Source organism: Centruroides sculpturatus, unplaced genomic scaffold (genome assembly GCF_000671375.1).
Source record: "Centruroides sculpturatus isolate CEXI.00-Female unplaced genomic scaffold, Cexi_2.0 scaffold438, whole genome shotgun sequence".
Taxonomy (NCBI): Eukaryota; Metazoa; Arthropoda; class Arachnida; order Scorpiones; family Buthidae; genus Centruroides; species Centruroides sculpturatus.
In genome coordinates this window covers 1-12,452 of record NW_019384671.1, presented here as the reverse complement: position 1 = coordinate 12,452, position 12,452 = coordinate 1, and the positions used below count along the sequence as shown (strand labels likewise).

At 31.1% G+C, this 12,452-nt stretch overlaps 1 protein-coding gene across 1 annotated transcript; it reads right to left on the bottom strand.

The window, feature by feature from the left end:
* Window positions 1-2,777: 2,777 nt before the first annotated feature.
* Window positions 2,778-11,884, bottom strand: LOC111626726 (complement C3-like). The gene is made up of 19 exons (XM_023370208.1): window positions 11,686-11,884; window positions 11,108-11,336; window positions 10,784-10,993; window positions 10,487-10,586; window positions 10,114-10,215; window positions 9,681-9,869; window positions 9,516-9,591; window positions 9,293-9,449; window positions 9,121-9,195; window positions 8,884-9,052; window positions 8,545-8,711; window positions 8,305-8,463; window positions 8,119-8,229; window positions 6,280-6,358; window positions 5,327-5,414; window positions 5,106-5,193; window positions 4,118-4,192; window positions 3,934-4,039; window positions 2,778-2,989 (listed from the first exon to the last, which is right to left on the bottom strand). The coding sequence occupies exons 1-19, from the start codon at window positions 11,754-11,756 to the stop codon at window positions 2,871-2,873; spliced, it is 2,370 nt and encodes a 789-aa protein (XP_023225976.1). The 5' UTR covers window positions 11,757-11,884; the 3' UTR covers window positions 2,778-2,870.
* Between the last annotated feature and the right edge of the window lie 568 nt (window positions 11,885-12,452).

The following is a 12,452-nucleotide window of genomic DNA, read 5'->3' as shown; positions in this document are numbered from 1 at the left end:
TGTAAAATATCAGATTGTTTATTAAACATAAGATATAAATATACTGTGTTAAGAGTGAAAACCCTGAAATATCTTTAATGAAATGGATGTTTACCAATTTTTGTTCTTGCAAGCTCTTGGTCTATTATATTTGCTACTTGATTGTGTCTATGTAAGTAATCTGTCTGTGCCAAGAGCTTGCAACCAGAAGTAATGTGTTGTATAGTTTCTGTCATGATGTGACATTTTCTGCACGTGTCATTTGCGAGTGTTGTACCTTTGAGTGTGTTTTCTGTAGTTTTTTGTATTTATGACCTGACTGTATGGCAAGCATGAATCCTTCCGTCTCCCCAAAGAGGCATCCCCGATCTAACTAGCTGTTTGACACAGTTTTGTCAACAAAATCCTGAGCCAGGTCATAAGGATGCCTGCCATGAAGTGCCTTTCGAGCCCACGAATGCTTGATGGTTTCTATGCTTTTTATATGTTGTGTCATGTCTGTATGAAGTGAGTGTGAGTTTAATGGTGTGTTATTTGAGTCTGCTAGAGTTACTGCTTTATGTAACTGTGATGTTTCTCGTTTCTTGTAGAAAAACTCTCGCAGTGACTATTTGTTTGTAGTGAAGACTAGCTATGTCGATCAGGCCACGTCCGCCATCTTTACGTGGAAGGGTTAATCTTTCTATGGCGGATTTAGGATGATGTTGTATAGACTTAGTAAGTGTTGTTCCTGTTTTCCTTTGGAGTTGCTCAAGATCTGTGTGAGTCCAATGTATAACGTCAAAAGAGAATGTGAGTAAGGGATGACATATGTTTTTATTGCTTTAACTGTGTGTTTTGCATTTAACTGTGTTCTAAGTATAGTGTTTAACCTACTTTGGTATTCTTTAATTAATCTTTGCTTTATTTGTGTATGTTCTGTTAGTTTGACCTGTTGGAATTCTAAATACTTGTAGAACTCGTCCTCTTCGATGGATTTAATAACATCTGTATTTCTAAGTGCAGAATCTTCTTTCTTCAGGATCCGTTCTTCTATGTGAAGTCTTTTGCATTTGTCTAAGCCAAACTCCATTTGTATCTCCTTAGTGTATGAATGTGTGATTTGTAAGAGCTGCTGAAGTTGTTTTTGTGTGAATACATAAAGTTTTATGTCGTCCATGTACATGAGATGTGACAGCGTAAAGTGTGTTGCTTTTTCATGTCTGATATTGTAGCCATATTGCGTGTTGTTTAACATGTTGGATAATGGGTTCAGGGCTAGGCAGAACCAGAGAGGGCTCAAGGAATCTCCTTGAAAAATTCCTCGCTTAACGAATATTTAATTTGTTTGTATGGAAGTGTTACTAAATCTGAGATGTAGTGTTGTTCTTCAGTGCTGCATAGTGTTTTGGAAGAATGCAATAAGTGATGGATATATTTTGTACATGTGTAGAATATGTAGCAGCCAACTGTGTGAAACACTGTCAAATGCTTATCTGTAGTCTATATATGCCATGTGTATGTTTCTGTGTTGTTTGTGTGCTTGCCGTAGAATGACCGAATCTACGAGTAACTGTTCTTTGCATCCCCTGTGATTTCTACGGCAACCTTTTTGTTGTTCTGTAAAAATGTCGTGTTCTTCAACATGTTTGTATATTTTGTTTGTGATACAGAATGTCAATAATTTGTAGAGTGTGGAAAACATGTAATTGTGTGGGGTCTGCGGTGTTGTTGTTTTTAGGTTTCATGTAGGTGATGCCCCGAGTAAGAAATTTTGGCATGTCTTGTGGATTAATGATGATGTGTGTTAGATGTTTAGCTAGTTGGTGCAGTGATGTAAACTTTTTGTACCAGAAATTGTGAATGTTGTCTACACCAGGTGTCTTCCAGTTGTGTGTTTTTTTAACGGCGTAGCGTATGTCGTGTACGTTTATTTCAGCACAGGGCATAGTTGATATGTTGTGCAACTTTGTGTAATCCTCCTCGATCCAGCCTGCATCAGCAATATGTGCAACAGCATTGGACCAAAGAGAAGACCAATAAGTTGTGAGTTCTTCTGTTGGTATGCCACTGTGCTGTGTATCAGTGTTTGTTTTGGTACTGATTTGTCTGTAGNATAGAGACAATACATTTTTCTGAATCAGCAATGTAATTTGGGTTTGGTTGAAGATTAATTTTTGTAATTTGAAAATTTTCTGATTCATCAATGAAATCTAGTAATAGAAAATGTAAAATATTATTTTAGTAAAATATATCAGTAAAAAATTAAGAGTTTCCAATAATTGCATAACATTATAAAGCTATAATAACTATTACAAAGAAGTATTGCTTTATGGTATGCGGAAACGCAACACTATGATCCCTCTGTCAAGCTGGGGTTTCCAAGAGGAATATTTTGAAAAGAAAGCCCTTAGGGCATTTTTCATACAAGTTCAAATGGCACCTGAAAAAGCCCAAACCTTTTGTAAATTAAATTACACTCACCCGAAATTCTTTCCGTAATTAAATGTCTGCGTTTTCTTTTTTGCTTATTTGTAGGATCCAAGAAAATTACTATATCTTTCTCCTGGCGTTGTGATGATATCAGAATAAATAAGTGCTCGTTAATAGTTTATTCACTATAATAAAAGTATTATTTTAAATAGAATAATCGTCTCTTAGCAAATAATCATTTTTTTTATTTTAAATTAAATTACAATGGTAAAGCTCATTGATCAAATGATACATACCAGAAACATTTTATCTCTTACACATAAAACTTTATTAGTATTATTACGTTAAAAATGTACAAATGTTAAGAAAATTCTTAAGTAGGCAATACAATATAAAAACTACAAAAATATATATCAAGTATGAAAGTCTCTTTAATTGAATGAAATGAAATATTGGATAATATTGTTATAGAAATAATTTTATACAACTTTGTCTTTTATCAATCCTTCTTCGTCACATTGGCAGAGTATTCCTTCACAGACTGGATTTTTTAGTTTACTCTTGGAATCAGGACCATAAGTTATAGTGCAGGAATTGTCTGCAAAATTAACTATCATTAGAAACTGAATTTTATATAAAAAATGTTAGAATTAATTATATAACGCAAACTTTAGTGATCGAAAGAATTTCTTTATTAATTTTTTTTCCGAGTTTCGAGCACTAAAAGTATTTTTCGATTTTTAGTAGAAGTTTGGCCAGTTTTCGTAATGAGGATAGTAGCAATGGCTTTAATTGAAATAATGTCATTATGCCATGATGAAAAACTCCAGTTTATATCGAAGAACTTCAGCGTTTTTCAAGGGTAGCTAGTCTTTAACACGTAGGGCTTTATCCATCATATTGTTCCTTGCATTTTGGCCTTAAACCTAGCCAATGGTGAAAAAGTGAATGTTCTCCTGGTGCCATGGGAGAGAATAATTTTAATACAATTTTTTAAAGAAATGAAGAAGAAACCTCGTTTTCCTCAAAATATTTTATGGTTATAAGATCAGATAAGGACAAAGACGTTTTTCTGTAACAGAATTTACCTCATAGCGATCTGATGGAATCATTGTTCTTATTCACAACTGTACAGGCTGATGTATTAAATGTTAAACTGGCTCGTAATTGGGCAAATTGTAAAGAAACATAGAGTGACAATTAAGATATGGCAGTGATGCAAACCTCTTACTGGGCATAATTATAGCTAGTGTTCTTTCCTTTTATTTCCTACATATCACCTTCTATTCGTAATTCTGCTTTAAAGTAAATACTAATGCTACTCATTATTAATTTTTCTTTACGTTTAGTGTTTTTCACCCATTGAGAATTAATTAAGAAGACTTTTTCCATTTCGAACATGTTTGAATAGGCTCATATTGGAGAAAAACATATGGGGAGGAAAGAAAAAAATTGCATACCAGATACGATTTCTGATCTTTATGGGTAATATGATAATACCTTACATTTATTTATATTTATAATTAAAATTAAATATTTTACCATTATTATAATATTCGTAAATCTTAACAACAGATGCTTGGAGATTTTCAACAATGTAATCCCTTTTCGTTTTGAACCTTAAACACGTGTCTTTCTGGTATGAAACCTGTCAACAGTATAACATAATTCAAATATGAATATCTTAGAAACATTAAAAATAATACGATTTTATTAATAAACTTACGTGATCCAGGTAAAATATTATCCGTTTATCAGCAATTTCGTATCTATCGACAGGATTGCTATTGTCTTTCACCAACTATAAATTAAACTAAATTATAAATTGGCAGTATAACAGTTTAAATGATGAATTTGGATGAATAAAGTTTATGTATTACATTTTAATCGATAAATCTAGAATAATGAAAAAAATGTTGTGTTTGCTTCACAGATTACCCAATTTTAGATCTGGTCTATCACTAATTGGAGAAGCTGTGGGGTATACCTGCTTGGTTACTACAAATTGAATAAAGTATGTATTCTCTCCTCTGTGTGACTAAAGCGTTGTTACACAATGTGCATAAATTAATTTGACAATTTCACGGAACATCTTTTGCGTTAATCTTTTCTTTTGTCTTTACCATATGTGTAGGCCTATCTAACTATACGTGAAATTACAAGACTTTAAATTATTCACGTGCCAGCATTGTAAGACGTTTGATCGATACATCAGAAATGAAATCTGCACTTACAATCAAACATTTATCACTTTTATCAATTAAAAATATCAATTGAGAAATTGAATTTAATAGTGATAATTAGACAGCTTGTGTAGGATAATCAAAGCCTCAATGTACACTTATTAAATCTATGAATTAAGACTATACACCATAAGAAAGACATCTTTGGGAAGGTAATTCCATAAGCGGCTGGTTCTATTTTAGTGTTATACACGTGAACAAAACGTCGATCACTATACACTGCCAATTCGTTTATTAAGTCGATAACATATTACTATATCGGTGATTCATTACCAAACAACCAGGCCACAAAGTGCTATTCATCATGATTTGATACATCAACATGATCATGTTACAATTATTTGCAATACATATACGATGCTATTTGGTAATCTGTTGCATGTTCACTGTTACATACAACTTACTCCAAAATTTATTATATAAATTAATTATTTGACATTTTAATCGTCGATATTATTTTTCAACTCTTACTTTGTCCAAATCAGCTTTGATGGCGTTGAAACCGCTTACAATTCCAAACTCGATGATGGTCATTTCAGAATTTTTATTAGATAAAAATCTGTCGAAATAATTATAAAAAATTAATTAAAATTCATAAATGTTATTTATGAATGGCATAAAAATGTTAGAATTCTTTTCTTACAAATTACAAAATATATTTTCTTTTTTTATCAATAAAAGTTTATATTTACCGAGTACAAATTTTAACTTCAGTTACGTTTCGAAGAGAAAGTTCTGAATCGTTGATAGTGCCAGATTTATTTACGTCATTTTCTTGATCTATCATAAAAGTAATAATGCAATTGTATAATAAACATTGAATATTATAAAAATTTATATTAATTTCTTATATATTTTATTGAGTTGATTAAATTTATATGTTATATTATTTTGTAGTTGTAATTACTATAATATACATTGATGTTAATAAGAAAATATATTCACTGTCATACAACAATATACCAAATAATGGTAATATAAGTAACTCTCTCGAATGCAATGTAAAAAGATATTCGTGAACAAAACATGATTTTTATATACGGGTCATATACGTAATTGAAATAATATATGTTTACTGACGAGGAAACACTATTGTGTCTTTATCACAATGCCAGATTACAATTCTTAATCGTATTTAAAATATATGCTCCCGATCTCGAATTAAGTTTTTGTGCCTCTGTACGTCGTCTTTGCCTGATAACAAGAGAGTAATGCTTGTCATCTAAGTAATTGTAATCTGGTAAAAAATTTAATTTGAATCACGTGTTTTCCGGTGTAGAACGGAAGTGCGTATATAATTAATCGGGGTTTCTTCCTCCTACACTTCACACACCTCGTCTCGACTGTCGTATACCTAATAATGTTTTCGTGATTAAGAAAGGACAGATAGCAGTAGGAATTTATATGTCTACAATTTTTTCAATTCGGAGTTAAATAAAAATATATTGGCATGATCAGCATTTGAAATGTTTATTTATCAGCAGAATTTTGTAATATTTTTTTAAAAATTAACTTTTTTTACTTGGGTGAATAGATTATCCCATGAAATAATCTTTATAAGCTTATAACAAATAGACTTTTTTCACAAACTATTACTAATTACAATAGAAAAACATTTGAAAACATTAAAGAATAAAGCATTTACCTTTGATTTCACTTTCATTGAATATTTTTGCATACTGACTTGATTTTTTAATATTTGATAAATCGATTGTGGTTTCAAACTACATTAAAAAACAATTAGTAAGTTTACATTTTAAAATATTTAATTATTGCTATATAAAACGAATAGTGTTACTATTGTAAAAGTAGTGGTAAATAACGGTACTGTCATCTGCATGAAAATGTTATTCATGCCGTTTTGATACAGGGAGAATGAAACTTAATAAAAGCTTCTCGTGGATTAGTAATTTCTCGTATAATTATTTCTTCCTTCCTGAGATTATTATTCTTGCATCAATATAAATTCGATACACCTAACGCGAATTCAGACTCCAGTCCTTACAGATATTTTGGAAGATTTTACAGTTCAGTTTTCATTCCACTCAGGAAAACATACAAGGCTTTAATAACGGGCATTCTGTCATAGGATCTTTCTCTCAGTTACTCAAGAATGAAAAATTGCTGAAGTGTTTTTTTGATATCAATATACATTCGAGTATTTTCCAATTTTACAGTTACAGAGGAGAAGAGACCAAACTAATATATAATCGAGACGGGTTGATAATAATAATCAGCGCAGAGCACATACTGTTAGGAGTTGGAAGCTGAAATTTGGTACACAGTTAGGGTACGTCACGAAAACGCACACTAAGAAGGGATTTTTTGAAATCCCCCGGGGGGGGGAGAGACAGGATTAAATCTTCTATATACATTATGGATACGAGCCCAAACGGTTAGGAGTTGAAAGTTGAAATTTGATACACAGTTAGGGTACGATAGGAGAACGCACACTAAGAAGGGATTTTTCGAAATTTTTCCCCACGGGGGAGAGTGACAGGTTTAAGGCTTAACTCTTCCATCAACAATAGAACTGTTAAGTAACAATGGAAGTGTTAAGTAACAATGGAAGTGTTAAGTAACAATGGAAGTTTTAAGTAACAATAAAAGTTTTCAGTAACAATGGAAGTGTCAACAATGAAAGTGTTACGTAACAATGGAATTGTTAAGAGTAAGCGACGTGCAAGACGCAGATGCAGTTTATTTTCGTTTTTGCGGGAAATCGAACATATTTTTAGACTCATCTAAAAATTCTCTAATTAGTCTGGAAACAAGGTGACCTAATTCTCGCATTCTGTGAAAACGGGTAATGTTGACTGTAACATAATAATCTTTATCTTAGTTATCGTTACTTTTGCCCGAGCAACGCCGGGCCTACCTGCTAGTAATAGATACTTGACTTAGCGAAACCTTGCAATCGTGTAGTGTGTAAAGGCGAGATATGAACACCTCAAATAATCACAAAGATCCTGTGAAATGTTCATAACTCGCTTCTGCACCTTTTTAATTTAACATTATAATATGGAATCATCCACGTTATAATATGCGGCTTGGCTGGTTACATGAAATAAATCAATGGTATATTTAGGCACTCTGCAAATGGGATCTTTGCCAGGAAGATATTTTATGAGAAAATGGTTCCTATTTAAGTATTAGAAACAGAAATCTCCTGAAAAATCTACATAACCAGTTTATAGTTCTTAACCAACAACCAACTTCAGTGTTTATTGATTTCTCTCATGTAGTCTTTTAATTAATTGACCACAATGCTAGAATACTGATGGCGAAAGATAAGGGTGAAACAACTCTAGAAAAAACTACCTAAAATCTTTTTTTGACATTTCTGCATAAACTGAAATCTGAATTCCTTAGGTTGGTCTGGTGATTCTCCACCAAATCGCTCTCGCTAGTATATTTTCATACTCACTTTCACATATTTAAATTAATAATTAATTTAATTAAATCTATTAATTAAATAATATACCTTGCAAAGTTTATCTGTTTCTTCTAATACATTATATTTTAATTTCATAGATAAAACGCCAATTCCTTTTCCAGTAGTATGCAAAGACAAAGTGTCACTGGGATTGTTAATCTGTATAAAAAATTGGGTACAAATTATGATTCGTATTTATCGTAGATTTTTATTATAATTACTCATTAAACAAACCAGAAAGTTTTGTAAGACAAGAGCATTGTTATTGTTGATTTCTACATCTTTCAAAAATTTACCATCTTCTTCAGATGTGAAATTGCACGACAAAGAAATATCTTCTGATTTGGACTTCACTAAGTAATTCGACAATGCGTGCAATGCAATGACAGTAGACTACAATATTATTTCACATTTGTTAAAATGTATGAGGTTAAATAAAGATTACGATAAAGTAGTAAATAATTATGAATCTACCTGACTTGACGGAAAACTACCTCCGTAAAGTCGTTCTTTGTTCAACCAGTTAACAATAGATTGACTGTTAGACAAATCATCTAATTTTACTTGTGTAAGAAGACCGTAAGCAGTAACTTCTATAGACTGAGTTTTCGTATACTGTTGCCAATATCTGTAATTCATTTCTATAAAAATGAAATAGAAACATAAGTATTGACATAAGTTTACAATGTGATTATCATACAGATAAGTGGAAAATCAGCAATCTTATGCAAAGCATTTCTGAGTACATTGCTGAAAGGTACGAAGCAATTAATAATTATCAGAAAGATAGAATCACATGATATTGATACACACCTTCATCAAATGTTGACATTAGCAATAGTTTCTCATTTGCTTTAAATTTTTCATTACTATTGGTTAACGCTAGAGCATAAGCTACTAATGCCATTGTATATGTGTCATTTACCTTCGAGTATTCATTTTCCAGAAATAATTTTGCCATGAAACGAGATATAGATAATAACTGAAATAAACATTAAAGATTAATAAAATGAATTTCTTAGGTTAACTACAGAATACATTGCACTTTACTCTATCTGAACAAGTACTTTCTTGAAGGGCAATTAGAACAAAGGCAGTCAATGCAATTTTACCGTTTTCTCCATCCTGCATGATATAAAATATAAATGTTTAACATACAGTACAGTCAGTAAATTCGGTATAAATATTTTACCATATTTAATATTTACAAAGAGAATATTACCATAATATCTTTTCTGATGACAGGATTTGAATCTTGAAATCCACCATCGAGTCCTTGTTGCGAAAGTAACCAAGATGTGCCTCTACAAATTACAAACTTATCAACAAATATATATTTGCTGGCTTGAGAAAATATTTTCATCACGTAGGCCGTTAACCTGAAAAGTACAACTTGTATATTAAAATTACATTATAAAAGATTTAGTTATTAATTTTCTACTTACCATGTACTTGAAGGCCTATGAGGCCAAAGTGAATAAGATCCATCATATTTTCTAAAGCTTAATCCTCTTTTGTAACCTAGTTAACAAATAAACTTTGTTAATTTAGACATTATAAATAATATAGATATATTTCATCACATATAGTAATTTTCGAACAGATCATACCAATTCTAATAAAATCGTAAAGTTTTTCTTCAAGTTCTTTGTTGATACTTCCTCTACTTTTCAAGAAATATAACGTATAAAGCGTTGGACCCATGTACATCATTGTCTGCTCGCAACAGCCTGTGGGCATTCTTATTAAATTTTCTGGATCGATAAGCACAGATTCGACACTTGGACCATATTCTGTACCTAAAATATATGATATAAATTAACATGTTGGCAATTTTTACACTTTGCTAGATTGTTAGCTAAGTTATATTTTTACTTGAGTAACTTTTTACGTTCAATAACTTATGAGATAAATTAGTACATGATAATTAATCTGTGTAATTACTACGCAATAGGGAATGGGTTAAAAACTTGATAGTGTTTTAGCACTTTACGAAACATTCCTAAAATAAAGGAAATTTTAAATAATATAGAAATAACTTACCAACCATAGAGACAATACATTTTTCTGAATCAGCAATGTAATTTGGGTTTGGTTGAAGATTAATTTTTGTAATTTGAAAATTTTCTGATTCATCAATGAAATCTAGTAATAGAAAATGTAAAATATTATTTTAGTAAAATATATCAGTAAGAATTTAAGAGTTTTCAATAATTGCATAACATTATAAAGCTATAATAACTATTACAAAGAAGTATTGCTTTATGGTATGCGGAAACGCAACACTATGATCCCTCTGTCAAGCTGGGGTTTCCAAGAGGAATATTTTGAAAAGAAAGCCCTTAGGGCATTTTTCATACAAGTTCAAATGGCACCTGAAAAAGCCCAAACCTTTTGTAAATTAAATTACACTCACCCGAAATTCTTTCCGTAATTAAATGTCTGCGTTTTCTTTTTTGCTTATTTGTAGGATCCAAGAAAATTACTATATCTTTCTCCTTCACGACACCTTCGGACTGTAACATATTTGAAATATATTATAGTATATTTTTAAAAATATTAAACAAAATCCAGCATTACTACATATATATAATGATCAAAATTTTTCAGATGTGCATTATTTACATTTAAATATATAATTTATTTAAAAAATAACTGACAATTTACTTGTATTTTTACCCTCTGTATATCAAAATACGTATATTGTACATACCACTACATTTAATTTCTTCACGACGACATCAGAACCGACAGGACTTAAGGCTACAACACGAATAGTGTATTTCTTTGCCTTCATAGGAACAACAGGAAATCTCACAGTTTCAGCAGAATTAGCTTCGACTGTTATTCTCTTACGTTCACTTTTCTTTCCAGGTTCTATTCCAGAGCAAAGGTGGGCCACTCCGTACATATAAACTATCACCTAAAGTTATTTATGCATACGTATGTTTAGAAAGTAACATTATTATATGCCAACTATATTTATAACTTATCATGTGCATTGTATCCGCGAAGTTGCTCATAAATTAGAACTTACCGGAATTTGTTCAGAATAATAATTATATACGGTAGCTTTAATTTCTAGTTTTTCTTTACGGACTACAGAATATGGGATATTTAAACGAAGAAAAATATTCTTAAATGATACGATTTCAGTCGGGGTAGATACGCAGAACCCACCTATATTAGACAAACTTATACTTTGTATTACCCATGTTGTGATGGTATCTGGTAGTGTTGCATTTACAACTGCTGTACCGTCGCTCCTGCAATATAAGTTAATATTCATATTTTATTTTCCAAAATTTATTATTTATACTTGAAATTTAAATAAAGCTTTGTATGTTTTTAAATGGTATAAATGTGTCTATGTTATTTAGTGCACAGTACATGCTAGGATATAAGTATTTAAGTTTGAGGCTAATATAATATTCACGTATCAAAATTAAGTGCATCATTCTATATGTGTTAGAGTAGTGATAAGTAGGAGCTGCTCATGACATCAAGTTTACTTCATGGTAGTGAACCATTCTTCTAAATTCCATTACAGACAGGTCTAAACGATTTATAAATGTATGAAAACAAATGAATTAAAGTACTGCTTAAATATCTTACCCTATTACAGTGTCCCGAAATAACCAGGATTCCCTAAAATCTTTTCGAACTGCAGTTAAATCTTCTTGCATTTCATCAATATCATCGTGACCGAACTTCTCATCTTCGATAGCGAACTCTAACACTTCAAAATTCTCATCTTCCTCCTTTTCCCCCGTATCAAAACTAGTAAAACTTATTTGGTGAGTAATTACAAGAAACGGTCCTGAAAGATAAAAGACAATATTTTAATAATAACTAAGACTGTTTCATTAATTAATATTAATTGCGTTAATTTCCATATAAGTTATAAATGCTTTGTACGTAAAGCTATACATTAGTAAATAAATAAAGAAAAAAAATAAAGTGCATTGTAAATATGCTGTTACTATTCTGAGGACATCAAAATGACACTTCTATTATCAAAATTCAACTTAATTATCAGTATTTATTCCGGTTCAAAAGACTGTCATAAGCCTACATGAATATACAGACATGTAAAATTAAACAGTTACATACAGATTTACATGTAAGGTTTGAAGCTCCATTAAGAATTTTCAAAATGGATTTATAAATCTACACCAAAACACAATGATCTTTAATTAAAAGTATTTGTTTCATATACAGTATAGCGTCGATTATCCGAATCAATTGCGGACTGGACTTGTTCGGAAGATCGATGTTTCGGATACCTATTATGTACGAAAAAATATATTAATTTATCCCATCTTGACATTTTCTCCGTTGCGTGTCGCTTCGCGTTGAATTTTCGTCGATGTTAAGCCTAA